This window comes from Bos grunniens, chromosome 10, assembly GCF_055505025.1.
Source record: "Bos grunniens cultivar Pamir isolate PY7600 chromosome 10, Bosgru_T2T1.0, whole genome shotgun sequence".
NCBI lineage: Eukaryota > Metazoa > Chordata > Mammalia > Artiodactyla > Bovidae > Bos > Bos grunniens.
In genome coordinates this window covers 81,278,568-81,305,914 of record NC_141174.1, presented here as the reverse complement: position 1 = coordinate 81,305,914, position 27,347 = coordinate 81,278,568, and the positions used below count along the sequence as shown (strand labels likewise).

General features: G+C 59.1%; 2 protein-coding genes across 15 annotated transcripts; both read right to left on the bottom strand.

Annotated features, from left to right (window-relative positions):
• Positions 1–1,739: 1,739 nt before the first annotated feature.
• On the bottom strand, positions 1,740–8,129 carry CPNE6 (copine 6). 5 transcript variants are annotated; one of them, XR_015133735.1, is made up of 17 exons: positions 8,051–8,129; positions 6,604–6,775; positions 6,004–6,183; positions 5,571–5,645; positions 5,336–5,410; positions 5,135–5,218; positions 4,955–5,044; positions 4,498–4,602; positions 4,181–4,267; positions 3,878–3,937; positions 3,484–3,617; positions 3,354–3,408; positions 3,069–3,263; positions 2,748–2,881; positions 2,417–2,653; positions 2,043–2,215; positions 1,740–1,942 (listed from the first exon to the last, which is right to left on the bottom strand). XR_015133735.1 is itself a non-coding variant. In XM_086319007.1 (17 exons), exons 2-16 carry the CDS (start codon positions 6,769–6,771, stop codon positions 2,078–2,080), a joined length of 1,674 nt encoding a protein of 557 aa, XP_086175133.1. In that variant the 5' UTR covers positions 6,772–6,775; positions 7,296–8,129; the 3' UTR covers positions 1,740–1,942; positions 2,043–2,077. The 5 variants fall into 5 exon arrangements, 4 of the variants coding, with proteins under 4 accessions (XP_086175133.1, XP_086175132.1, XP_086175134.1 ...); XM_086319007.1 differs by having other exon boundaries at positions 3,212–3,263; positions 7,296–8,129; XM_086319006.1 differs by having other exon boundaries at positions 3,212–3,263.
• A 1,854-nt stretch (positions 8,130–9,983) lies between these two features.
• Positions 9,984–26,915, bottom strand: CARMIL3 (capping protein regulator and myosin 1 linker 3). Of its 10 annotated transcripts, none has more exons than XM_086322472.1 (40): positions 26,690–26,915; positions 25,150–25,244; positions 24,792–24,842; positions 24,628–24,687; positions 24,427–24,542; positions 24,117–24,214; positions 23,815–23,885; positions 23,643–23,716; positions 23,343–23,418; positions 23,176–23,264; positions 22,620–22,714; positions 22,301–22,387; positions 21,975–22,084; positions 21,764–21,841; positions 21,120–21,196; positions 20,936–21,040; positions 20,774–20,843; positions 20,270–20,351; positions 20,046–20,142; positions 19,842–19,896; positions 19,589–19,761; positions 19,279–19,347; positions 18,968–19,061; positions 18,784–18,882; positions 18,075–18,203; positions 17,785–17,898; positions 17,195–17,370; positions 16,181–16,268; positions 15,889–16,026; positions 15,546–15,609; positions 15,220–15,428; positions 14,733–14,836; positions 13,837–14,152; positions 13,423–13,551; positions 12,707–12,773; positions 12,515–12,604; positions 10,949–11,067; positions 10,686–10,866; positions 10,404–10,514; positions 9,984–10,284 (listed from the first exon to the last, which is right to left on the bottom strand). In XM_086322472.1, exons 1-40 carry the CDS (start codon positions 26,727–26,729, stop codon positions 10,256–10,258), a joined length of 4,125 nt encoding a protein of 1,374 aa, XP_086178598.1. In that variant the 5' UTR covers positions 26,730–26,915; the 3' UTR covers positions 9,984–10,255. The 10 variants fall into 10 exon arrangements, with proteins under 10 accessions (XP_086178598.1, XP_086178599.1, XP_086178603.1 ...); XM_086322473.1 differs by having other exon boundaries at positions 9,984–10,281; XM_086322477.1 differs by having other exon boundaries at positions 10,686–10,860.
• Positions 26,916–27,347: the final 432 nt, after the last annotated feature.

Sequence of the window (27,347 nt, the reverse complement as noted above, 5' to 3'; positions counted from 1 at the left end):
GTGGGGGGCGGGGATTGGGCCAGATGGAACCTCGCGCTCCCACCTCCACTGCATAGAAGCCCAAGAACAGTAGTGACCCAGCCAGGCCTGCCTGTGGCTATCCTGATGGCTCAGAGTTGCCATGGTAACCCAGCCCTTGAGTTCAGCAGCCTACAGAGAGTGGGCGGGGCTCTGGGCAGAGCAGAGGCATTGGGCTGGGAGCAGTTACCTTAGCAGCAGTGGTAGGTCCTCTAAGGGACATAATAAATGGAGAGAAGCAGTTGGGTGTGGGGGAAGAAGCTCCCATATGTCTCTCTTCCTTTCTGCCCCCTCTACTCGCCCCCTCCCCAGCTGTCTCTTCCCATCCCTGTTCTTGTTCCCTCCTCCCATCCTCTAGTTCTAGCCCAGCTCATCCCTCCTCCACTCAGGAGCCTGCGATGAGAGTCCTTTCCTCCATCTCCATCAGAATTTTCTTTCTCTTCTCATTTCCCACCACTGACCACTGGTCACCTTCTTGGGCTCTGTCTTCTCTATGAGTGGCTCATGGCACCTTGAGCACCTCCTCCTCCATCCCCTTCCACTGGCATCCTTGAAGGGAGAGGCTGGGGCAGGGAAGGTCCTTCTAGGAGCCCAGCTCTTCTCCCATCACTCTGGCTGTCCCCTGGATCCTCATGTGTTTTCTACAGCTGTGATCTAGACCCACCACCATTCTTGCCTGCCTTCTTTAACTGGCTGAGGCTCTGCACGACACACAGAAGGGCAGAGACGCCCATCCAAGGCATCTACTCCCATACACATAACTGGGCCATGTTTACACACCCTGGGGTCACAAGCGGGTCACATGGATACACCGCAAATGGAAGTTGCACATTTATGATTAAGTGTGGGCCCCTTATTCATATGGGCCCAGACTCAAGTTCTAGGCCTATTAATCTTCTTTGACCTTAGGTAAGCTTCAGTCAAGCCTCATTTGCTTTGTCAGGAAAATGGGGAAGATAGTGGTAACTACCTAGTGAGAGTGAACACATTTAAAGCACTAAACACAAAGCTTCACATGTGCTAAATGGCAATGTTTGTTGTCCATATTATAAAGAGTACACAGGGAATTCCCTGGCAGTTCAGTGGTTAGGACTCAGAGCTTTCACTGTGGGGGTCTGGGTTCAATCTCTGGAACTAAGATCCCACAAACCTCGAGGCACAACAACAACAAAAAATGTACACAGCTGGACTTCTGAACCACTAAAGGCCTATGCAGTTCATGAACACACACACACACATTCATGCACCAGGAAAATCAGGCTGCACAGACCTTAGATACCCACTCTGTATTCCTAACTCACTAGCAGACCTGCTTCCCTACTTCAGTCCTCTACTCCCCTCTTCTCAGCCCGCCCCACAGCTGTGTGGAGGCTGGAGTTCAGCCCCTGGGGGACTCAGCTAGGATTCTCTGGAGACAGCTTAAAAGGGCATCAACTTGCCCCCTTGACAGCCCCTTATTACCCTTCCATGTCTGGTAATTAACCACCAGGGAGCCTGGGTTACCCCCCCATGCCCCCCCACCGCCAACCCACCCCAAGGTTGGGAGGTGAGGGTAGGGACTCCTCAGATCTCATTGACACATAGATGGGGTGAAACTGCAGATACCAGACCGCCTGGGATCTCTGGCTCAGAGTTCAAAAGGTGCTGGTCCCCATTTCTTAGTGGTGTGTGTAGGGTGCTATGGACGGCCCAGTGGGCATCTGACACACGATAGGTACAGCTGAGGTGCTAGGAGCGCTTTCCTTTATTAATGGCCAGAAAGTCAGGATCACTGAAGAAAATCACTGAGGGGACATGAGGCTGAGGGGTCTGGGGCTTGAAGAGATGGGGTGGGGCTCACCACTCACTTCCGGGACCCAGAGGGCACACCTGGTCCAAGAGGGAGAGGCATGGTCTCTTGAGTCACAAGGGTCAGAACAGGCACCTGGGGGAGAGTGGGATAGTCATAAGCACCCTCTTCTACACCACACACCCAGCCCAGATGGACTCCACCAAGCCCCAACCTCTAGTGTCCCAGGACTCACTGAAAGACAGGGAGTGTCCGTCAGGTTGTCGGCGGTCATGGGCTAGGGCTGGGGGTCATGGCTGGCGTGCAGGGCCTGGGAGCCCCGGGGCTGATGCCCTGGCTGGCGTAGTACTCCACCACCTGCCGGGGCACCTCGGCCAGGACACACTTTGCTAGCGCAGAGGGTGAGGCCTGGGTCGGGGTTAGGGTGAGGAAGTGGTTAGGGGAGGTAGAGTGAGAGAAGGCGGGGCTCAGGTGGGGGGCGGGGCTTCGGGTGGCCAGCTGGATTCGGCTCTTTCTTGGGACTTCAATCAGGTGGGAGAGATGGGTCAGATCTGGAGGGCAGGAGGAGCTGAGGAGCCCTTCAGCCGGGAGGGGGCTCCGGGCACTCACATCCTTAAAGTCCCGGAACGGCACGAACTGGACGATGTCGCGAGCCGCGGGCACCCCTCGGGGGCAACGCAAGGTACCATCGTCGCCGTCCAGCAGCCTCATGTCAGAGAAATCGGCATTGCCCACGCCCACAATGATGATGGACATGGGCAGGCGGGAGGCGCGCACGATGGCAGTGCGGGTCTCAGCCATGTCGCTCACCACACCGTCCGTGAGCACCAACAGCACCGAGTACTTCTGAGGACAGACAGAGTGGGGGAAGGGTCAGCTCTGCGGCCTTGGCGCCCCCGCCCCCGCCCCCACCCCCAGCTCCACCCCCAGGACACCTAACCGTGGCTTGGCCAGTGCTCTGCTCCCGCTGAGCTGGTCCCGCCACGCGGTTGATGATGGGGGCCACGTTGGTGGGGCCATAGAGCTGGATCTGGGGCAGGCAACGGCGGTAGGAGGCAATGACCCCCGAGATCTCTGTGGGCAAAGAGGTGAGAGGGCAGAGATTAGCAGGGAGCTCTTTCAGACTCCCTAAAGTAAGGAGGCATTTCCTTGTCTCAGGACTGCCCTGCTACCATGATCCTCACTAAGCAGGAGAGTTGGATGGTTCAGGTGCTGGTAGAGTTGGGTGGGCAGATATCTGGTCAGGGGCTGAAAGTCTTACCAAATGCAGGCAGACACTGGAAGCATGAAGGGGCAGGGAGCTGGGCCCGTGGGAATGGAGTCTGTGCTCCTGCATGGGGTGCACAGGAGTGGGCAGCAAGCTGTATGAAGGGAGGCAGGGCTGGTGGGAATCTCCTCTCTTACCTTCACATTCAGGATTTTCCGGGTCAAAGTTGATAGCAAAGTCATGGGACACCTGTGAGGGGAAGGCGAGGCCAGCCAGAGGATGTTTTTCCTTCCTGTCTGAGTCTCCCAGCATCTCCTCTCCTATCCTTGCCCAGCCTACCTCGAAGTTGGGTGGAATTCGAGCTCCAAAGCCAAACGCTGGGAACCGCTTGTCACTGGGGAGGAGAAAAGGCTATGGGGGCCCATCGGGCAAGGCATCCCTGCCCATCCCCCACCCCATCTCCTGCTACCTGTCGTAGTCCTGGCAGATGCCTCCCACTGCACGCAGGGCCTGCAGGTAGTGGTTGGGCTGGCGGGGGCTCAGGCAGTGCAGGGACTGGCTGCTCCTTGGGTCCCCATTGGAGGCCGTGAAGTCGATTGCCACCTGGTGGAGATAGGGAGAGGATATGCTGCATCCATGAGACCACCAGGGAGGCTAGGCCAGAGCTGGGTTCTGTAGGGAGGACTAAGGTGAATCTGAGCAAGCCCCCAGGTAGCCTCATCTTGGAGTCGGGTGAGGGGAGCAAGCTGACCACGCTAAGGCTCATTAGAGGTCCAAGTAAGGGCAGTGTGGATTCTGGGCTCCTCTGTCCACTAGGGCCTGGCCCCTCCCCCTTGGCTGCGTCCCCTCCCCCAGGCCTTTACCGTGAAGCTGATCTGGCAGCCCCCCATGATGTAGTCCAGGAAGGTGTGCACCTTCTCCACCTGGTGGGGAGAGGGCAGATAAGGTGGAATGCTGGTCCCTTGAGGAGGGAGCTGGGTGGGGCTTCTGCAGGGGAAATGGAGGGGCCAGAGTTTTTGAGGTTGAAGTTGGTGGTGGATAGGACAAGGGTTCTCAGTTTCCAGAAGCAGGGAAATGCTCTTTGTAATGAGGGCAAGGCTGAATCTGAGGTTGCCATGGGGGTTGTAGGGGGTGGGAAAGGGCTTGAGATGGGCACTGGAACTTACCGTGCACTGGGCCAGCACTACGGTCCCCGAGCTCTTGTAATGCTTCTTCTTGTCCCGGTATTTGGGGTTGATACAGTCCCACTGCATCTAGACCCCACATACCCCACAAGCCCAGGGTCTCATCATATGACCTTTCCTCCCCCTTGCAGTGGAGCCTCCCAGAGCAGAACCCTCATGGCTCAGTCCTTAGGCTGAGCCCTGAGTTTCCCACCCTCTCCACCTCCTATTGTGTGTGAGGGGCTCTTCAGCATCTCCTTCAGGATTTTCCCAGGGATCTTGGTGGGATTCTTGGGGAGAGGGGGTGGTCTTTGCAGTACCTCCTGCCCAGGGTTTGCTGTTCCTTCCTGCATCTCCTGGAAGGTGCTGGTGAACTCGCCAATGAAGTCATGCTTCCCACTGGAGTCATAGTCATATACCAGGAACTGAAAAGACAAGGGGAAAGGGGGATGGGTGGTCAGGATCAGAGAGGCTTTGCAGTGGTTCAGTGGGGGCAGGAGGAGGGACTCAGGGAAGTAGAGCCCTAACAGTCACTAGGCCCAAACAGATGTCCTCAACCTGTCCAGAGAAGCCACTTGCTGAACTTAATCCTTTGGCTCGGTCTAGTTGGGACTTGGCCTCTGATAGAAGGACCATTGATATAGGAACATTGAGCTGTGACTGGTTCTTTATCCCACAGTGGGAAAGAGGGAGAGGGAGGGGCCTGCACCCTCAGGTGGACGGTCTCGGGCAGAGGCTGGCTGCTCTACCAGGCTGCCCTTACTCGTGGGGCCTCACCTTGAGAGGCCGGTGGACATCACAGCTGCACAGGGAGTGCAGGGACAGACGGAACGGCTCCCAGCTGGGGTTCAGATTGTTCTTCACCACCTTGGAGTGGCACAGAGAGCTGGTCACCCCCGGTCTAGGTTCACCCATTCTGCCCTTCCTCCTGCCTTCCCCACGGCCTCAGGCACCCACCTCCGTTCTCCAGACCAGCTGGTTGCTCTGGTCCCCGTTGGTCTTATAGATCTCCATGAAAGGGTCAGACTTGCTGAACAGGTCCTGGAGACATGGGGGAAAGGGCCCCTGAGCCTGGTGAGGTCTGAAAGGGAGGCGCCTAACCCCGAGGCCTAGGCTACCTAACAGTGGAGATGGGGTCCTAAACTCTGGGGTTCCAACCTTGTTGTCCAGCTTGTGGGCTCTGAAGGTGAGCTGCACGTAGTCATTGGTGCCAGACACCTCTTCGGCCACAATCTGCAAGGGGGACACGAGTGGCAGGATTACCCCACGCCACCCCCACAAAGGCCCCATCCCTTGGGTGGGGGCCAGCCCTGGGGGCAGGATGTCACCATGGTTGTCCCTGCAGGGGTGTTGAATGCCCTGCCCAAGGGTGAGTACCGGTGACCTGGCCTACCGTGATGGTGGACTTGCCCGCGTTCTTCCCATTCTTCAGTAGCAGAGGCTTAGTGACCTTGGTTTGTGACACGATCTGGGGATGGAGGTGGAGGGAGACCCAGCTGTGACATCCCCACCTGCTTTGGCCAGGGTACAAGGGACAGGGCAATAAGCGCCCTTTGATCGCTCACAGGGGTTGCACTTGGGCTAGAACTGGACTTAATTTCCATAGCAACCTTAAGAGATCTGCACTGTGACCCCCCATTGTTTAGATGAGGACACTAAGACTCAGAGAGGTTAGATATCTAGCCCAAGGCTGCACAGCGGGTGAATGGTGGAGATGGGGTCCAACCCCCCCCACTGAACTAACTCCACAGCTTATTCTGTCTTCTTCTGGCCTCCGGAGGAAGAACCGTGGGGGTGGGGGTAGGGGTGGGGGTGAGAATGCAGACCTGCCCCAGGGTGCACTCGGTGGAGCCGAGGAAGGTGTCGTTGCGGGGACTGGTGGATCCGTCCTCGGCGTCAAACACATGGAACTGCAGGGGCTGCTTCTCCTCGAAGAAGTACTCCAGGGCCAGTACGCGGGAGAAGACGGGGCTGGAGCAGGAGCGCAGCACCTCTGTGCGCTCCACCTGCGGCAGGAGGGGAGCCCACCTCTGGGAACCCGGGCTGCTTTGCTCTGTCCCGGACCGCCCCCGGTCTTGCCAGCTTTCCTCAGGTTCCCATGCCCCAGAGACTGGCTCCTCCCTCCCTGGGCTGAACCCCAAGCTTAGGGTGCTGCCTGCCCCTAGGACCATCAGCCATCAGGGGCTCTCATAGTTGGAAGCAGTGCCACTGCCTTTGGGGGCCATCTCAGGACCCCATAGGACCCTGTGAGCTTTGGTCCCTGTGAAATGCTTTGTGTGTGTAACGATGGCACCCGCATCTCTATGGTTACCCACACAGACTGGAAGAGGCCCCTGAGAGTCCTGACCATCCCTCGTGGCTGCCCCCACCCAGCCTCCTTCCTTTGCGTCCCGGAGGTCCGTGAAGGAGAGGCCAGCCACTCTCACCTCCACCCACTGCTCATCGGAGTGGAGCTTGAGCAGCACACAGGGGTGGGGCTTGGTGAGTGTGTCTCGGTCGAGGAGGCCGTGGCAGGACACCCGCAGCTCCACTCTTGAGGCCCCCAGTGTCATGGCTGGGGGCTCGGGCACCCAGGCCATCTCTGGGTCGGACATGTCTCTGTGGGGACAGAGCAGACACTGGCCACTGGAAGGGGGACACCTGCCAGAGGAGGGGTCTGTCTCTGGGAGCCTGGGCCCCACCCCCTTACCCTGCTTCCCAAGGCCCTGGCATCTCATGGATCTTCTTCCCCCTGACCTCACTCGGCTTCCCCTGAGCTCTGAGCCTCTCACTCCGGCACAGCCCAGTGAGTGCTCTTGTCACCCCTGCTGGCCTTGTATGCGTGGATGGGGCTGGAGAGGGCTTGGAGGTTCCTGGCAGCCTTGGTTCCTAGGCAATCGATTGATCCACACTTTCTGCTATATCAGCACCTTCTGCTATTTCCTGACTGATGTTTAAGCCAGCGCTGCACTCAGTCTTGGCTTGAGGAAGCTGAACTGGGGCAAGGGGGTGGGGAGGGGAGTGGAGGGGCCCCGGCAAGTCTGAAGAGGAGGGTCAGGAACGGAGGCTGCAGTGGGCAGGAGGAGACAGGTTGGAAAGTGCCCTGCAGGGCTGTCCCCATCCACCTCCCCCGACTCACCTTCTGGTTGGCTGATGGAAAGGGAGGGGTGGTGGGCTTGCAGAATGAGCAGCAGAGCTCGGCCCCTGCTGAAAGCTTCTCTAGGTTCCTGGCAGTGGCTCCCACTATGACAACACTGGCTTTCCTCCCCACCTCCCTTGTTCTCACACTTCTTGGCAGCACTGGCACTGTCTCTTAGCGACAGGATTTTTGGGGAGCCTCGGCCCCCTCCATGCTGCCCGTGGGATGCACGCACGCCACCCTCCCCCAACAGTGGTACTGAGCTTCGGGCAGCAGCATGCAGGGGTACACTGGCCCGAGTTCACGGCTGGTCCATCCGTCTCTCTGTGTCTGTCCACTTCTCAGGGTGAGGCTGTCTGATCTCATGTTGTGCTTCCCCGGCAAGTGTGCGTTGGTGTGTCTGGATGCCCCCACCCCGTGTCTATCCCCTAGTCGGGTGTCTGTCTTCAGGAGGCTGTGACAGTTCCTGTACGTCCCTCAGAACTGGGACCCTTCCCTGGCTGAGTACCCGCTCCCCACAGTGTGTGCCCTTCTGGGTATGTGAGGGAGGGTCTGGGTTAGCGGGGGTGGGCTCTGCCTTCTAGCCACAAATCTCCCAGTTCTCACAGATCCCCTGAGTCGGGCAGGAGCATGTGATGGTGAGGGTATTGGGCAGGACTGGAGACCTCTCTGGGGGCCGGGGGCAATGTTGTTATGGAGACTGGGCCAGGCTTGGGCTGGGCTGGGGCTGGGCGAGGGATGAAGGGTGGGCTCACCTGGGCTCTAGTCGGGGGCTCCTCTCTCCGGCTCTCTGGCCCTGGCCCTGACTCCCTTGCTGCTCCAGCCGCTGGCGCTGGCTCCGGCTCCGGCTCTGGTGCTATTTATGGGGCCTGGATGGGGAGGGGTGGGGGGGCCGAAGCACCAGCTCCCCCCACTTGCACAGACCGGTTGGGAGGGAGAAGGGGGGCAGGGCCACTGGTTGGGAAGGAGCCACGGAGCCAGGGGAGGAGGGCGGGCTGAGGGTGGCTCAGAGGCAGGACCCCCGCAGACACAGTGACATACATCTTCCCCTCCTGCCACACCCACACCCAGCATCACAGAGAGGCACACACTGCGGTGGTGCATGCACACACACACATTCACGCCGGGAGGCGATGGAGACATACGCACCCACGACTCGCAGGCTCACACACAGTCTTGACACGAACAGGTGCCAGCACATAAACTCACCATGACACCATGACAGTTTCAGCCTTGGGGATGCACACAGGGAGACACACCCGGTCTCACGTCGCTCTCCACATCACATTTGTTAAGGACATTTGCAGTCACATACGGAAGAACACGGGGCTATACTTGTCACACACACACACACACATACCCTCATCCACGCCCACCAACCTGAATACAACAGAATGGAGATCTTCACGTGTCCCTTAAAGACCATTACATATCATGCTGAGCCTTGTAGGTTTTAGAAATCAAAGTTCCACCTTTTAACAGGGAGACAAGGAAACGGACACAATTGCTTAATAGCACACAGTGTCACATCCCGGTCACGAAGCCTCCTGAAGATAGGGGTTTCCCAGTGTGGAGATATGCTGGACTGATTCCGAAGGCATCTTCCTGGTGCCCGTAACTACCCCCAACCCCGAGATTCAGCCCATATGGCCACATCCTGTGGGAGGGGCCGTGCCATGCACTGATCTTGAGCAAACAAGACATTAGTCATTCCCTGGTGAGGCAAGGGGAAAGGAGCAATTGTCTGGATGCTGCACGTGAAGACATTTGGAAACATGGTGGTCTGGATGAGTACAACAGAAGGGTCACCAGGGCACTTCACTTTCCATCCCCAAAGCCGCTCATGTATTAAGGTGGCAATAATTTATTGAGCATCTCTTGGGTGCCAGGCACTGTGCCAGGGGTTGGGGCTACACTGGGGACTAAGACACAGCTCCTGCCCCTCAGGGAGGTGTGTGCATATAGAACAAAAATCCCACAGAGATGATCAGAACAAATGCATTGAGATATGACAGGCAAAAAGTATGGATCTATTGAGGAGGAAATGGGCCACAGGAGGAAGGGCTCAATTTGGATGAGTCAGGGGAAGGCATCAGGAAGGGCTTCACAGAGGAAGAGGCTCTTGAGCAGCATCTTGGATGCCAAGCTAGCATTTGTCAGTACACTGATAGGAAACAATTAATTTTAATCATTGATCTTCTCTCGCTACAGGCACTTCTGCTCACCTGCAGGCCACTCTACTATTGAGATTTCAGACTACTGATGGTGCCCCCGGGATGACATATCACCATTTAATTCCACCATTAGTGAGCCTGCCTGTACATAAGCACACACGCGCACACACACATAGCATACTGCTCCCAATCTCCTCCTGGGACACCAGGACCTCCCCAGTCCCACTGTACCTCCGCAAAGCCCAACACACACTGATGCTGCTTTCTGCCACCTTGGCCTCTTCTGCAGCCAGCTTTCAGCCCAGACCCTGCAAATGACACCCCACTGCCTGGGGGCTTCTGCGTCCCCTCCCACCCAGCAGCTCTCAGCAGTCTTTCCTGCCTCTTCCCTTAGAGCTCTAGCCCCATCTCTGGGGGGATGGTCCCCACTTTTCCACTGTGGGGGCTTGAGGGAAGGGGAGCAGCTGGTGGGGAATGGGAGCAGAGAATGAGGAAGGCAACAGAGACTCAGGCAGGCAGTGATTTTGTTTTTTTATTCTATACAAGTGGAGAGAGAGCCCCTGGGGATAGAGAGACAGATCTGCCCTCCCAGGAGAGGAGATCTGCAAAGCCAGCAGAGCCTCCCTCTCTCCAGGCTGCTCCCTGACTTCTGGTCCCCCATGCCTCATCCTGCACCCCTGGGACAGGGGCTGGCAGAGGGGCTTGGGGGTGTGGGGGCGGGTGGGGGTCGGAGTCCTTGTGAGGCACATGTCGAGAGGAGGGCTGGGGAGGGTGCCGTAGCGACTGTCAGTCTGTTCCCGGCTCGCTGGTTCCTGCTGGGAAAATCCAGGGAACCCTGTCTCCCCAGCAAGGAGAGCCAGCCGCCCCGTGCGGGGGCACTGCATCAGATGGATGGGTGGGCAGGGGGACCACCCTCTCACCGCCCCTCTGGCACCTGTGGGGTCAGGGGGCTGTCTTCTGTCAGGTTCCAGCTTGTCACAGGATTGCGCCCGCCGTGTCCGCTTAGGCTTCAGGGGGGCAGTCCGGCGACCTGGATCTGGGGGCCCTGCAATGACAGTCAAGGCAGGCCTAGCATGTGAGTGGGGCTCCCGGGCTGGGCGCTCAACCAGGCCATGGCTCCTGGTTGTCTGCCACTCATCCTGTGCCCAGGAAGAGACCCGAGGGGAGGGGCAGCGAGGCCCCAGAGGTGCCCCAGCCCCTCTAGCAGGTGGCGCACCTTGGATCTCAGGCTCCTCTTGGTCTTGCTGTGAGCCCAGCTGCAGCCGGGGTTTGTTCATTCCTGGGGCTGCACCCCCAGTCTCGACCTCCTCCCGGCCCCCTGGCTCCTGTGGGGGCCGGCGGCCCCTGGGCACAGCCACGGGCTTTGGGGGCTTCAGAGTTAATGGAGGGTCCTGCAGCTGGCAAAGAAGGAAGCTGGGTCAGTTAGATTGTCCTTTTGCTTCATCAAAGGTCCCTCCCCACAGCCTTGCTGGCTCTCACCTTAGCATTCCTGGTAGAAACCGTCCTCTCTGGGAAGACAGCCCCCTCCTTTTCCTCCTCTCCATCTTGGGAGGCTGGGCTGGGGCTCTGGCAGCCATGGTTGGGGGCGCTCTCCTCAGCTGGGGGATGGGAAGAGAGGAGAAACTGCAGGAAAAGACATTCTTGCATAGCCCTCCCAGTCCCCTGCCCCTGTAAAGCCCTGGACGCCAGGACTTTCCCCTCCAAGCCCCTCTGCTCCTACATCTCTGCCTTGGATGTCTCCTTCTGCTCTCCAGTTTCCTTAGCCCTTGGTCCCCAGGATCCTCCTGAGCCTGTCACCTCTGCAGGGAGCTCGGGCTGACCCTCTTGAAGAGCAGGGACAGAGCCAGGGTCTGGGGCCTGCTGGGTTCACAGGCATGGTTGCCCATCCAGGGCTGCAGTGCCCCGGGGCCCTGCCAAGGCTGCAGCCTGGCCTTCCTAGGACTCTCTGCCAGTCTGATTTAGGTGGTGAATCTGAAGGAGAGGTGCCTGGCATTCTCATTGCACCCTAGCCCCGCCTTGTGGCTTTATGCACTCCAGACCCAAGGATACGTTACATGGATGGGATTGTCTGTGTGTGTATCTGTGAGGTGCAGGTAAGGAAGACCTGGAGGGTGCTGGCAGTAGGTGTGTGTGGGGGGGACGGGGTGCTCCCCCCAGCCCCCACAACCGTGGTCTCCTAAATGAAAGCTGGAACCCATCTTCGGGTGTCTTAACTAGCCTGCTTATGGGACAGGATCATCAGGGAAGATGTTCCACATGATGTGTTGGCCTTGGAGGATGGGGCAGGTGCCCAGGCATTGCCAAGCCTCAGGCCAGCCTAGCTCTGCAGGGCACCCTCACGCCCTAGTCCTGGGGTGGGAGTGGAGGAAGGAAGGGAGTGTCAACCTCTCCAGGGAGATTTGTCCCTGTCAGTATTGTTGGAGGGTCACATTCCAGGCCTGTGGGAACTGAGAATGATGCCAAGCTGACTGGTTTTCTGTTAGCGGCTCCCTAAATGAAAGGTGCTCTGAACCCAGCAGAAGGGAGGTGTCACACTATAATCCCCCACTCTTTATTCTGGAAGGTAAATAACTTGTTTGAGGTCAACACTATAGGTGGTGGCTGAGCCCAATCGAACGCCCAGGGTGTCTGACCCCCAAGGCGGGGGGCTCTTGCCCCTTCTGGTTGGCACCTTTCTGTGTGGGCAGAGGATGGTCTGGTGAGCTCTTTGTGGAGGAGACTGGAATGTTTGAGGTGGACCTGGTTGGTACTGCCCACCATTTCTCCAGCTGAGGTACACAGAGAGGCCTTCTTTATGGAGAGTACCATTCTGCTGATGGCCCCTGCTCTAGAGAATTCCCCACGACCATCCACACAGTTTTGTTCCTGTTGGCTCAGCCTGGCAAAGCACTTTTGTTCCGTGGGGCCTTTCTTTTGGATGTAGTTTTGTAAATACCCTGAAGCATCTTCACAATGTTGATATTGTACTGCCCCGCCTTGACTGGCTTGTCTGTCTGGACACACTCGGGCCTTCAGAGCTGCTGCCAGGAAAGAGGCTTTCCATACCTATGTGCCACGTGGCCTCTGCTCGGCGCATGGCACTGAAGCTCGGCTTGGTGCTTTGGGCGGGTGGCGGGGGCTTCCAGGCTCCAGGCCCTGGAGTGGAAGGAGAGGGTGGGAAAGGGAGAGGGGGGAAATGCATGTTGGGTTGGGCTGAGAGAGGGGTCAAAGGAAGGAAGTGAGGGCGCCCATTCTTACCTGCGTCATCTGAAGAACGCCGTTTCTGCCAAGCCTGGACGCTGCCCTCCAGGTCTGGGCCTGTGCCCTGAAAGGACAGCTGAGTCAGGTCATAAAAAAGTCTCTTCTGTGTGGGGACTGCGGTTAGCAAGGGGCTTCTGCTCTAGCATCTCATGTTATTGGTCCCTAGACACTCAGACTCTTTTCCTCAAAGAATGATACCCATACCACCCCTCGGGGACATAACAAATGGTTTACGTGAATGAATATACTGTTATTTTAATATGTGTTTATTTTATGTGTCGTAGAAAAAACATGACTAGTACAAGCCTGTGATTTTAAAAGATGATAATGCTTAGGTCCAGACTGAGTTTAAAAAGGTGAGTTGATTTCAATAAAAATATTATGTAAATGGTATGTGGTATAAGGTTAAAGCAGTCATAAAGCTGGTGATCAAGTCACTAAAATTTGGGAAGCCGCTCTAGAGGTTAAGTATTTTGAGGGCCACACACTTTACAAGGAAACAGAGGCTCTGGAAGGTTAAGTGACTTGTCCAGGGTTCTGCACCAAGTGTAGGGGCAGAGCCACAGCACACACCTTCCTCTCCAAAGCACTGCTCTCCACTGACCTATGAACCACAGGCCCATGGGGACGAGAGAGGGTAGGCCCATGGGGAGGGGAGGGTGGTAAGCAGGAACCTGCAGGACCCCCAGTTTGCCACTCTGGGCTCCCCTCACCTCTCGTTTCCCATCGAAGCTCCAACCCTTGGCTCTTCCCAACCCAGGAAGGGCGACGCCGTGGACCCTCGGCTGCTGTGCTGCCCCGGGGGCCTGGCCTCCCTCCCCAGGCTCTGCCCCCTCAGTGCCCTGGAACAAGGTTACAGATTTAGAAGCAGTTTCTTACGGAGAAGGGGCTCCATACCTCTCCAAGTCCCCTGTCTGGAAGCCCTACCCAGGCCCTCTGAGGAGTCCTTCCACTGCCCTCATTTGCATGCTGGGAGTCTGGGTCACTAGGCTTAGCCCAAGGAGCCAAGGAGTGGAGACCTAGGATGACAAAGTTCTCCTGATCCCTGAGTTCTAGCATCCTGCCACTAATTGCCTGGGGTGATGGGTTGTGTGGGCACCAGGACTCAGAGCCCCTGCCTCACTTACCGTCTTCCTGCGGAAGGAAGGCCCCCGGCTCCCGCCAAAGGTAGGGAGGAGGCTGCTTTCCTCCTCAGGGCTCCAGCAGGGGGAGGAGTTATTGCCAAGGCTGGGGGGATCCGGGCTGGGGGGGCTCTCCTGAGTTGGGGGTGGGGGTGGGGGAGGAGGGAGGAGGAGCCCGGTGGTGGGGGAGCCTGGCCCCCTGTCCCCCTTGAAGCTCCGGGGCCGGCGAAAGTGAAACAGGCCTCGGCGCCTTTTCTTCTGCAGTGGAGGCAGTGGCGGTTCGGACAGGCCTGGACGCAGGGTCCTCAGAGTCCGGGGGTAGCTGGGCAAGGTCGGGGAGAGTTAGTGACTAAGTCGTGGGGAGAGCCCAGGGCCAGATGCTGAAGCCGTTCGTGGTTCTCAGAATCCCCCACTCTCTCTCATCTACTGTTCCCTGCTGCTCCGTAACTCTGTCTACATATTCCCAGGGGATGGTGTCCTCAACTTTCCTGTTGTAACCCTCCAGCAGTCTCTTCCCTCCCAGGGACGCCGTCCCCTCCTCCTCTCAGCCTCTCCAAGTGACCCAGTTCCTTCTGGAGAGAGGCTGCGGCATCTGTGCAGGACAGTGACAGCATGTCCCCTCCAGGCCTGGTGCCACTGTCATCCCATCCCAGGGCCTGCTACCCAACCCCCAACTCCTGCAATCCCACTCTGGTGGTTCATTCCAGCCCCATTCCTTCCAGCTGTCCTGAGGAGATTCAGACAATATGGGAACTAAGGGCTGGGAGGGGAAGAAAGAATGTGGGGGGAAATGTCCCAGAGAGACTGCCACTGGAGAAACCTCCCTGGGAGGTGGGTGGACACAGGAGCTTTCCTAGGGCCTCGGGGCCTGCTGAAACTGGGGGTGTGCCTGGATGCCCCACCTGGAGCTTTCATCCATGACTCTTCTGCTGAAGAAGTCCTCCAGCCCCTCATCCAGGCGGGTGGCCATTCCGTTCTCCTGACGGGTCCCAGGTACTGGCGCCTGCTGGGAGGAAAGTCCTGTAGGATATATTATCTGGGTGAGGAAGCCCTCCTCCCCTCTATTCAAGGCCAGCCCCCTGGGACTTGACCTTGCCTCCTCCTGACCCCATGCAAACACAGACTTCAGGCTACATGGGTATCTCAAGCTTGGCAGCTCTTGACTCTCACCAAAATGAGAACTGCCACTGTCCAGCAGGCAGATTTCCTATCTGTGACCAGGTCTAGCTCCATCCAATCTGGATGCTCCCTCTTCTGTTCCATGGCCTGCCTGGGCCCCCACCCGATCCCACAAGGCTAGGACCTCTGGCATTGGTGTCCTAGAGCTAGAGTCCCTGGTCTGGCATTGCTAAGTGAAGCTGGTCCTCTGGTGAGGCCTTAGGGACTCACACTGGGCCGACCAGGTCCTGGAGGGGTGGTCCTGGGGGGCCGGGGCCGCCCTTGTGTTTGATGCCTTAGTTTATAGCCGTGAGTGGGCAGCTCGGAGAGACCTTCCCAGGAACCACTAGCTGCGGGCTGGCTGCTCCCGAGTCCTGAGAACCAGCCAGGGGGGATTCCCAGGCTCCCCAGCTGACTTTCCATGTCCTGAGGGCTCCCACCTGTGGGGACAGCAGCATTAGAGGGACTAGCAGGAGGGATGGGGAGAGAGCAGGTTGGAGAGGCAGAGATAAAAGAAACAGAATCAGTGCCATCAGCTCGGAGGCTGGAAGACTCACTAATGAAGGCAGACACTGGCCGGATCTTGCGGCAGCGTTTCTGCTTTTTGATGGCCATGGTGTCCTGCAGAGAGGGAGGCGAATGATGGGGCCAGGTGGCAAGTCCCAGGAGACTCACCTGGAGCCTCCCATTCCTCATGAAGTCTTCTCTTTCGGGTCCATCGTGCCTCCCCGTCCTCAGGCAGCCGAGGCAATGGGACAAGGGAAGAGGCTGGGTGGGATCCGGGTGAGGGGATGAGACCCAGTGTGGGGTAGAGGGTGGAGTCCAGGGACGTAGAAAGGGACGGTGGTTTGCAGGTTCGGGGGCAGGACCAAGGTTAAGGAGGGGAGTGGGGGTGCTCACGATGTTGGTTCCAAGCTCATCATCTGTGGTCTCCTCGTGGTCGTGGTTCCGGCCTCGGCCTCGGGAGGACAGATCCTGCCCTTGGCCTGGCCCCCCTGGTGGATCTGACAATGTTCTTAGCTGGGCCAGGTGTCGGGCCTAGGGAAGGACAGGTGTGAACAAGGAAGATCAAGATCCCAAGGAGGTTGCCTGCCTCCCAGGATCTTGATGGGGAGGGTTGGGGGGGCAGGTGGGTTGATGTGGGATGGGGTAGAGGGCCTCCCTGGGCCTGGTGGAGGCTCAGAAGTCTTACCAGGCTCTTGTGGGAGTGGTATAGCTCCTGCAGGATCTCGTCTACTATGGAGTTGGTCAAGTAGGTGACGACTGAGAGCTTCACTTCACTGTGGGCACAAGGAGAGGTACTCAGCTCCCCCGTCCCCACCTTGGCGTCTCTGCCCCAGCCTTTCCCAGATGCCTGAGAGAGTGGGCCAACTGCCCTGGCTGCCCACGGAAAACACAGCTGCTGTACAAGGTACCGTGGGTCTACCACTCAGCTCCACCCACAGCCCTTCCAGCCTAGGGGTGTGTGGATGAGGAGGGTGGACGAGAAGGAACTGAGGGGAAACAGGAGCACAGGGGCTCTGGGTCAGGTCCCTGGAGCTCCAGGGCAACAGACAGAGGTAAGTTGAGTTGCTGAGTGAATTCTGCTGGCCTTAGCTGGCATCACTGACTCAATGGACACGAGTTTGAGCAAACTCCAGGAGATAGTGAAGGACAGGGATGCTCGGAGTGCTGCAGTCCATGGGGTTGCAAAGAGTTGGACACAACTGAGTGACTGAACAGCATCAACAACTGCTGTAAAAGCAGGAACCAGTATTTCTTGAGCTTGCCTATTTCATGGGTTTGTGTTATAATTTTCCTTTGTTTCCTTGTCTTGAGAGGTGGTACCCAGACTGGAATGAAAGAGTGCTCTAGGGGCCACGAAAATGTGGGGGGATAAGCAGTGCAGTCCATGTACCCGTATTCTTTGTCCCTACCTCTGAGGAGGCTGTGCTCTGTTTCTAGAGGTCACTTCCTGGGGTCTGTGTGCGGCTGTGTGTATGTGTACACCTGTGTGCACTGTCTGGACTCCTAAACCCCAGCTCAGCATTTACACTTCTAGGGCAAAGACCAGTCAGACCCTAAATAGCAAGGTTGCAGTTGGTTAAAGATTCATCTCTTATAATGGAGATTGTCATTCATTATTCATTGCTGATAGCTGGGCCCCGGAGTCCCTAAGTGCTCAAGGCCAAGTCCAGCCCGTCCCAGCCCCGCCCCTGCCTCTCACTCCAGCTTGTTCTGAATATCCTGTCCCGCCTGCTCCAGTAGCGCCCCGCGGATGAAGTTCCGGGGCACGGTGACACGCTCGGCCACGTTGCTCAGCATCTTGTTGTGCCCTTCGGCCACCCGCATGGCCACGGGGCATAATTCCTGCGTCAGGCTGACCATGGACTCCAGGATCACCTAGTGTGGGACGAAAGGAGGCCAGAGCCCCAAGGAGGTCAGGGCTGGCCCCACAACGGAAGAGACTGCAGCATGTCTAGCTCATCAAGGTCACAGGGCAGGTTAGCAGCAGAGCCTTGGACACTCAGGCCTCCCCACATCCTGGTCAGTGTTCCTGCCATCCTACCACATGGACACATGGACAAGGGAGAGTCAGTCTAAGGATCAGAGTCCAGAGGGAGAAGTCAGAGTTCAGGGGCTAAGGCTGAAAGAAGCAACAAACATCCAAGCCCAGTTTTCTGACAATGCCTTGGGGCAGCGGGCATGTAGGTGGTCTTCTGCACTTCCTTCTTGCCCACAGTAATCCCCCTGTGCTGACCTCTGCCCTCGGCTAAGGGCCTTGGTCAGCACTGGGCTCCTCCCCCCGGGACTTGCCTGAAGCTCCTTGTCCACAGCCTTGGACACCTCACTGGCCACTGACTCCAGCCTCTGCCGCACAGGCCCGTCGTTGGCCAGCATGTGGCCCAGCTCGTAGAGGCTGGGAAATAGCTGGAGAAGGAACAGGGTCTGATCAGAAAGCCAGAATTGGGCCTCACTGGGTCCCTGGGGGGCCCTGGGCTAGGAAGGTAGATGCACGGGGCAGGGGGTGGATGCTCCTGGGTTGGCACGTGGCCTTCCTGTGCTCTCTAGACTGTCGGGGGAGGGCCGGGCTGCAGAATGCTCACCGCCCGGGAGTTCTTGGCATCCTTGATGAGATCCCGGGCGTAGAGCAGCTCGTCTTGCACAGGCTCCAGGGGGCACAGCCTCAGGGCCCGGACCTCCTCCTGCACCCGTCCACACAGTCGCTGCAGCATCTGCAGCACAGTGGCAGGAGTGTCAGGGGGGACCCCCGCCTCTTCACCTTCCCAGATGGGCCCTGGGTGCCCCATTTCTGGGCTCCCTTGGACCATGTCGCTGGTGCTGCCACTGACAGGGCAAGGGTGACGTCTACCGATGGCCTGTCCCTTCCTCTTCTTGGGAGGCCATTCTTTTTTTTTTTTTTAATTTTATTTTATTTTTAAACTTTACAATATTGTATTAGTTTTGCCAAATATCGACACAGGTATACCTGTGTTCCCCATCCTGAACCCTCCTCCCTCCTCCCTCCCCATACCCTCCCTCTTGGGAGGCCATTCTTGAACGCTCAGCAGAGCTCCCACAGTCCTGGGACCCCTTGTCCGAGACCCCTGCTGTTTGCCCACATGTTCTCTCATGTTTGGGGCCCACGTTCTGCATGTCCATTCTGTTTGCTCTCTCACACGCTCAGTCCAGCTGTAGGCACCTCAGGATGCCTCTCTCCCGACCCCTCCCCACCCCGCCCTGCACTCCAACACATCGCCCCTGTGCTCCCCGCATGCCCACGTGCGCCCCCATGTCCCGGAGGGAAACGTTTACTTGCTCGGCGCTGCTGGTCACCAGGCCCTGCTGCAGCCTGAAGGCCTGCTCCTGGGGGCATGTCTGGGAGTGATTGTTCCTCACCAGGCACCACTGGATCTAGAGATGATGGGTGGGTGGGGTCAGGACCGGGGCAGGCGGGCTGGCCCCTGCCCCCGGGGATCCACCCCGCTCAGGCCACCACCTTCTGCCAGACGTCCTCGGTGCGCTCGGGGGCGCTGCGGTAGGCTTGGGAGATGTCGCTCACTGGGAAGGACATGAAGCGCAGCGTGTGGTTGCTGTGGGACAGAGCGGCACAGCTGGGTGGGGAGGAGGTGGCAGGGCAGGCTCCTGCTGCCCACACCCACCTCTTGCTGACCACGTCCCTCCACGGTCCTCCTTAACGTTTCTATGCTATTAGGTCAGATGCACTGGATTGGGGCTTGTGAAGTTCAGGCTGGATCCAGGTACAGGGAGGCTGGGGGCTTGGTTAGGGCAGGGCCCTAGCCTACTCACCTCTCCAGGGCCCTCGCAATGTCCAGAAAGCCCAGGGCGGATGTATTGTTCCGATCCCAGAGGATAGTTCTGGGGAAAGGGTGGGCATCAGCTTGTTACCCCTCCTACTGGGCCTCTCTTAGGGAGCAGGGACAGCCCCACCGGGAGCCCTCCCACCTTTCCTAGTTAATGAGGCTGACTCAGAGATAGTCCTGGGACTAAGGGTCTCCTGGAAACTGGGGTATAAGCAGTGAGGCAGCAGGGAGGGCAGGTATGTGTGTTTGGGGGAGGGCTGGGGCTCCAGGTGAGAGGGTCGAGGCGTGGGCCCCACCTGAGGGAGGAGTTTATCTGCAGGGCCTTAGACAGCATCTTGGCCCCGATGTCCTCCATGCCATTGCCGCTCAAATCCACCTTTGCCAGGCAGGTGTTGCTGCCCAGGGCATTGATGAGGATGCTGGTGCGAAGCTTCAGCCGGGAGTCTGCCACCGACAGTGACTGCAGGGACTGTGTTGGCAAGTGGGGGGTTGGACCCAGTCCCTGCAGCCCCCATCACTGCAGGTCCCCTCCCAGGCCCCGGCACTCACACAGTCCTCTTCCTGGATCAGCTGTACCAGCTTGTGGAGGATCTCCTCCAGGGTCCTGCAGGGAGTTGGGACTCAGAGTAGGAGGAGAGGGGGCTGGGGTCATGCTACTGGAGCAGCAGAAAGGTGGTCGGGGTGATACAGTGAGCCAAAAGGATAAGCTGATGATGGAGTGGGGGTCTGTGGGTATAGGGAGGGGGGCCTCACTTGGCCTTGACGTTGAAGTTCTTTCCCAGGAACAGGTGCTTGAGAGACTTGTTCTTCCCAAGTGCAGGCACCAGTGTCAGGAGGTCTGAGTCGAACCCTGGCCGGCAGATGGAGAAGCCTGGACTTGAGACCTGAGTCTCACAAGAGTCATCTGAGGGTTTCTCCCCCAGGCTCCAGGCCCCTGTCCCCACCTGGCCCCCAGGAAGGGAGGGGCCCCCACTCACCATTGTCTGACAGATCCAGGCTGCCCACACAGGTGACAGCCCCCAGCTGCTCCTGCAAAGCCTGGGCTCCAGCTGAGCGGAGCTGTAGGGACACAGTGGGGGTGAGGCAGGAGGCAGGGGTTGGGGTGGAAGATAGGGCCCCTCTAATGCTCAGAGATAAGAGGAGTCACACCAGGATTCAAGGTCAAATCGGGTCTCGAGTGTGAAATCAGGAGGCCCCTTCTCCACACCAGATCCTTCCCCAGGGCTCTCTTCCCTTCCTTCTGCCAGAAAAATCTCTGGGCCGCTGCTCTGGAGACAGCCTGTTCCTGCCATCTGCTGGGAAAGCCTGGTATTTCCCATCCCCAAGCGGTCAGGGAGGGGATACCGGAGACTGGAAATGACCTCTAGAAAGAGTGGAGGTGTGGTCAGGTTGTGGGGCTGCAGAGGGGTAGTGCAGAGGCAACATGGAGTCAGAGCTTGACTTAGGTCAGAGAGATGAATGGCAGAGGAAGGAGGGCTCACCTCACAGCTGCTGAGGTCCAGGTGCAGATCGCTGAGGTGACTGTTGAGGGACAGGCCCTGGAGCAGTGCCCTGTGGGAACAAGGTCAGCGGGCCCACCTTTACCCTTCGCCCCTTCTCCCAGGGCTCCCCCTCGGACGCCCCCAACCCTGCACCCACCCGACCTGAGGGCCTCCAGGGGCAGCCTCGTGGCCGACAGGTTGACGTGGCTCAGAGTGTAGGCGCTGCTGAAGAACTGCTTGAAGGCTGGGGGCGCCTCCCGGCCCTTCCTGTGGAGATGTCTGGGGTCAGCAAGGGAGGGGGTGCCCATGGCTTGCCCCTCCACTCCCCACACCCCTGCGCTCCCACCTGTGGGAGCAGCTGTTTCGCGCCAGGTTGAGGTAGGTGAGGTGGGAGCAGCAGCCGTGAAGTAGGGCACCCAGAAGCTGTGGGGGAGACAGGGCGCATCTCAAGGGGCAGCGAAGACTCCCTCCTCCAACCCCACCGAGGTCCTGGCGCTTCACCCTCTGTGGTCAGTCTGTGCAAGGCCCGCTGTGCCTGCCTCACTTAGCCTCTTCAAGCCTCAGTTTCCCCTCTGTGGAAAGTGGGTGTCCTCCCACCTGTCCGGCCCCAGGGGTGTGAGAGGCTCATAGGCAGTGGATGTGTTAAAGCCAGGGCCACCACAGGCTTATAAGGTGGCTGGTTCAAGTTAGGGAAGGAGTCCTTTCCCCCAGGGGGACTCAGCCCTGCGCTGGGGTGCACAGCCAGGGGATGGATCCAGGCTGGCTTTCAGGCACAGCTATAGCACAACCTTGGGCAGCGCACAAAGTGCCACACAGGGGTGAGCTTTGGGGTCGCTTTGGAATTTTGCTGAACCTGAAGCCGTCCTACCAGCTTGACCCACCTCTGTACTCAAAGAGAGTACAGAGACCAGAGAGTACAAGGTGAGGCAGAGACCCACCCTGGCCTCCCCAAGTCCCTGCAGGCTGGCTCCCCCATCACCAACCCCTCACCAAGTCGATGGTGCAGTCGGTCCCTGCCAGGTCCAGGTGTACCAGGGCATTGGGCTGGGCCAGGAAACTGTAGAGGGCCTGGGAAGGAAGGACAGAGGGGGCTGCAGGGGGAGGGGTGACAGAGCCCCTCCCCTCCCCAGGGCTAAAGGGCAGAGACTCCAGGCCCTGAGTGTATTTCTGCAGGGACTTGAGGCGCTGTTCGTGGACTCACGTTGGCCTCGTCGGTGGCGAGCAGCCCAGGGTTCTTGCTCAGGTCCAGGTACCGGAGAGAGCTGGCAAAGGCCGGGTTGGCCCCAAAGGTCTGGCCCAGCGCCTGGAGCCCTGAGCACAGCGGGCACTGGGCTGGGTTGGCCCCCATCCCCACCTCTCCCCCTTGCATGCAATTCTTCCCCACTCCCCAGCTGTGCTCCTGTCCCTTCTGTGATCCTTGGGATACCATGTGCATGGGTGGGGCCTCTGGGACTTGATACCCAGGTAGTACAGCGAGGGGGGGGGGAGGGGTCAGGGGCCAGAGGTCAGGGGTCCCGGGGCAAGTACCTCTAGGGGAGATGGCAGTCTTGGCCAGGCACAGTTTGGTGAGGCCAGTGGGGAAGCAGAGGAGCTGCTGGCTCAGACTGAGGAAACCTGGGGAGTGGAGAGAGAAAAGGGCCTCCCTGAGAGATAGGCAGTAGGGGCAGGCAGTGCAGAGTCAGACAGGGGGCTTGAGTGGAATGTGGGCCTGGGGTCTAGGATGGAGGTACTGGGATAGGGGCTGGCATCAGGTTGGAGAGCCCCTGTTCAGCCCTGGGTTGGGCTCTGGGCTGGGCTGGGGGGGTCTGCATTGTGGTGGGGGGCAGGATTCAGGGCTGGGGCTCACCCTTGTCCTCGATGGGGTTGTGGGACAGAGTGAGGGCATGCAGCACACAGCTCCCGTTCTCCCCAAACACCCCGGCCAGCTTCTGGACAAAGTCCCTTCAGGGAAGGGGAGGAAGGATGTGTTTGTCCCAGGCTCTGGGCTTCCCCTCCTCCTCCATCTGCCTGCCTGGCTGGGGCTGCAATGGTCAGAGGTCCCCACAGGTGAGGAGCAGCTCGGGGCCTGCAGGGAGCCTGCTGTCACTCAGGAGTACCTGGGAAGTGGTGCTGAGACAAAGCCCGGCTGCGGGTCCTCGAGACAGGAGCAGAGTAGTCTGCTCTGCGGCTGACGGCAGGAGGGGATGGGGCTCGGAGATACTGGGGAAGGCCGTGGAGCTGGGGGTCGGGAGGCTTAGGTGGGACTTGCTGTGTGCCCTCTTTGGGCCTCAGTCTCCTCTTCTGTAAAGTGAGGAGCTGGATGAGATGGTTCTACATCACGAGGCCTACATCATGCCCTGAGGTTCTGGGACCCTAAGACTACATCAAGGAGCACCACTACCCAAGGAGGAGGCTGGCCTCACGTCTTAAGCCCAGCGTTGTCCAGCACCAGCTCTTCAAGGCTCCCCGACTTGCTCAGGGTGTGTAGCACCTGTTCTAGCACTTCAGAGCCCTGGGGACAGAGGGGGTCGTGTGGTCAGGAGCCAGAGAGGGCACTACTCTCCCGTCCCCCATTCCTCCTAGACCCTACCAGCCGCAGGTCTTTGCAGTAGAGTTTGGTGAACCATTGGTTGTAGGCCAGGGCTGCCACCATTAGGGCCAAGTCTCTGTGGGAAGATTGATGGGGGCAGGAAAGTGGTGAGCAGGTGACCGGGGCAGGAAAGAAGAGACTAAGGATGGGGTGGTTGGAAGCCTAGATGGGTGGAGGGCAGTGGGTGTGGGGGCTGGGAGACAGAGCCCAGGCTTGGTGGGGCCAGAAGGGAGAGGCTAGAAGGGCCAGGGCTGGGCTGAGGCTGGAATGCGGGGTTAAGTCTCTATCCCGTCTACTTACCGGCTCTCCAAGTGGCTGAAATCCAAAAGATTGAACTCTCGGTTATCCTCGGCATGATAGATGGTGTCCACATCCTTGGAGAGGTGGAACTGGCTCGCATCTGCTCCCCTCCTCCGTGGCCCCTCCCTCCAGGTCCCACCTGCCCGCCTGCCAGGTCCCTACCCAAACGCACCCATTGCACCTCTTCACGGCAGTGCAGCCCGTTGTAGTCACACAGGGCAGCGTAGGTCTCAGAGAAGCCACCTGTGGGGTAGGAGATGGGCTGGCTCCTTAAAGGCTAAGGGGGTGGGGAGGAGACTTGGAGCATTCAAGGAAAGGTCAAGGTCATTTTATGTGCCAGTGTCTTGGGTTCCTGCAGCATCATGAACCTCCGAGGTCTGGGAGCTGTGGAGCCTCAAGCCCTATACACAGAGGACTCTGAGCAAGGGGCAGGGTGGTGTAGGCCCCCTTTCCCTCCAGCCTGCCCCTGCTCACCGCAGACACTGTGGGTGGTGGATGTGGAAGTCTCAGAGTTGGGGGACGTGTCTCGGGGCCCGTCCGGGGTGTCTGCATTTCCACGCCGGATTAGACTCCTGGAAAAACAACAAATCCATCCCAAGATGGGTGGAAAGCGGCTCTCAATTCTTCCTCTGTTACAGATTCTGGATCCCTAGGAAAAGCAGGACTGGGGACATGAGAGCTCTTCTCCTTGGTGTCACGGGGTCCCAGGACCAGGGGAAGGAGGGAGGGGGGAGGGGGCTTCTTTATTGTCTGACCCCTGAGAGACTCCTCCTTTGCCACTCACCCAGGGCCAGGGCAGACCTTGGAGAGGGCAGAGCTCACATGTCGTGTCACCTGGTCCACGCTCTCAGCTGATGGCAGCCGCATGCTCACCATGCCACGCTCCGTCTCCACTAGGATCTGGGGGAGAGGGAGCGGCAGGGACTCAGACACAGGTTCCCTCCTCCTGCTGGCCCAGGAGCGGAGCCCACGCTCCAGTGCTCACCTGGTTCTGACTGAGCGTGTTGAAGGCGCGGATCTCTAGGACATTGAAGGAGCTCTCCACCTGAGGGGTGGGGGCATGGGAATGTGCAGCTCCTGGTCAGGGCCTGGCTGCTGGGCTCAGAGGAGGGCACCCTGGGTGTTCTCCCACTCATCAGCCCAACTCACCTTGGCTGGGACTTTAAGGGGGAAGAGGTGGAGACGCCAGGAGGTCAGGGCCTTCAGAGAGGGGAAAAATAGAGCATCAGCAGCAAATGGTAGTTTCCTGGGCTCTAGTCCCCCTGCGCTCTGTCAGCGCCCTCAGTCCGTGTGCACTCCCTGCCAACTGGCCTTCTGCTCTGAAAGTCCCTGCTTCTCTCATGCCCTGCCCCAGGTTCCTGGACATCCAGCCAGTCCAGCCTCCCCCTCCCACAAGCTATGTCTTTTCAGCACTCCTCCACCTGTCTCCTTTGCCCCCCAGGTTCCTTACCCTTACCAGCCCAGGTGCCCTTGATTCCCCCTTCCTTCCCCCAGTCCAGTCCCTTACCAGTACTCGGTCCTCGAACTTCTTGGGCTTTGTCTCCAGCTTCACGCGATGTTGTTGGAGCACAGCCCCTTGGCTCAGGCACCTCCGGATGCTGTCTGCAGGTGGGTAGTAGGCTGCTCAGGGCCCCCCTTACCCTAGCTACCCCCACATACCCAAGGCCCTCCAGGGGCAGGGGCAGAGAGGAGGAGAGAGAATCAGAGAGAGATGAAGAACAGGAATTGAGATCTTCCCTTCTTGGGTAACTTTTTCTATTAGAAAGGCAGGGGTGCTAAGGAAAAAACTCTGGCTTCTGCTGTCCCTGAGTTGAGGGACAGTAGTTGCGTGGCACTCTGGGAGAGTGTGAAGGATTTTCCCAACCCGTGCACTCCAGCAGCTGTCAACCCATACAGAGTGAGTCAGTGTGTAGGGGCGTGGGGGTGTCCCACTACATGCTTGATGGTCTGGTGTGGTGTCTGCCTTTTACTATGTGTGTAAAGAAGATGCCAGGGAGCTTGTGTTGAGGATGGGTAAGTGTGAATGAGTATGCAGTACTTGCAGTTGTGAAAGGGGCACAGAGCCAGCCAGTTCTCCTGTGGGTGGGGGGTAGGGAGGTAGGAAGGAGTTAGTGTTTAAATGAGTCCCATATCCATCTGCTGGAGAATCATCCAGATATCCCAGTGTGCGTGCGTGCGTGCCTGTGTGTGTGTGTGTGTGTGTGCAGTTTCTGTAAAGATGTGGGTACACACATCTCACAACTGTGCTTGTGTGCCTCTGGAGGTGTGGGAGATGGGCACAGTGTAGCATGCCTCTGAGTATCCTTGAGAGTCCTGGTCTCTGCGTGCGCTAGCCTGTGCTCCCACCTCTGGGGGTCAGGGTTGTGGCTGTGCTGGGGGGTCGGTCTTGGTTTGGAACAGTCTGAGGACCAGGCAAACAGGAGAGGCCTTGAGGTGTGGGTGTGGGGTAGAGAGCAGGGGGCAGGCTGGTATGAGGGTTGTTGTAGGTGAGCTGCAGAGACCCTGCTCCCGGTTTTAGCTCCAGTCCAAGCCCTCTTCCCTGACTCCCGTCTTTGCCCCCACTGCCTGGGCACAGCCCGGCTTCTTGAGGGGCTCTTTGGAGCCAGTTCCGGGGCGGGGCCGGGAGGAGGGAGGGTGTTGAGCCCAGAGGCGGTCAGGACCTGGGGCAGCTCCCATCACCCGGCGGGGCGGGCCTGGCCCCGCCCGGCGGGGGAAAGGGGACTCTCCGGCGGCGAGACTGGATGCTTCGCCTAGGGATGGGCCAGGATAGCTGAGAGTCAGCCCCAGGGAGCGTGAAGGGACTGCACCTGTCACTGAAGATCGGGACGGGAGGCTCTGGGACAGGTAGGTCCTGAAGGGTGAGGCGAGGGGGCAGCGGAGGATGCTCTGGGGACAGCGATGCCCCGAGCTGGGATGCAGGGGCAGGGGGCTGCCCTGGAACCGGGATGCATGAGGGGCGGAGGGACCGGGGTGTACCGCGGAGAGTAACGCACTAGGGCTGGGAGGCTCCCGGACGGAGCGTCCCAGAGACCACCGCAGCCTCGTACCTTGCAGCTCGCGGGTGAGCTCCGCGCTGGACTTGGCCATGGCGGCCGCTGCTGCCGCTGTTGCTGCAGAGGAGCCGCCGTCACCGCCGCCGGGGAGCCGCGGCACATGCTAGACCCGGCTCCGGCAGGGCCCGGGCGCTGAGCGATGCAGCAGCCGCGGAGCCCGCTCCTGTCAGGGGCGGCTGCGCGAGCGCTCCTCCCCCCGCCTCGGAGCGCCGGGTCTCCCGCCCCGCCCGGAGAGGTGCCTGATTGAGCATGCGCGCCGCGCCTCCGGGCCGCGTGAGACCCTGCGCGCGCTCGCGCCCACCCCTCCCGCCGGCTCCCGCGTGCGACGCCCTGTGCGTGTCGCCTTGGAGCCCGGGCTATCTCCCGGGCGGGGGCACAGCGCCCTCACTTTCCGTGTCATCCACTCCTCGGGCACCGTCAGCAGAACCTATTTCTTTTGTTTGTGGGCCTGGGTACCCCTCGCGGGGTCATCCTTGCCAGGCTCCTCCCTTTTCACTGCTTGCTCGGGACGCGTCTGGCTCGTCCTCGCTGACCCTCGAAGGAAGGAACTTGCGGCCAAGGGCGATGCTAGGAGAGGACCTGGCCACATCTGGGGAAGTTCGACCTTCCTTTCCCGCTTTCCCGGCCTCGGTGATCCCTGCGATGTTCTTGG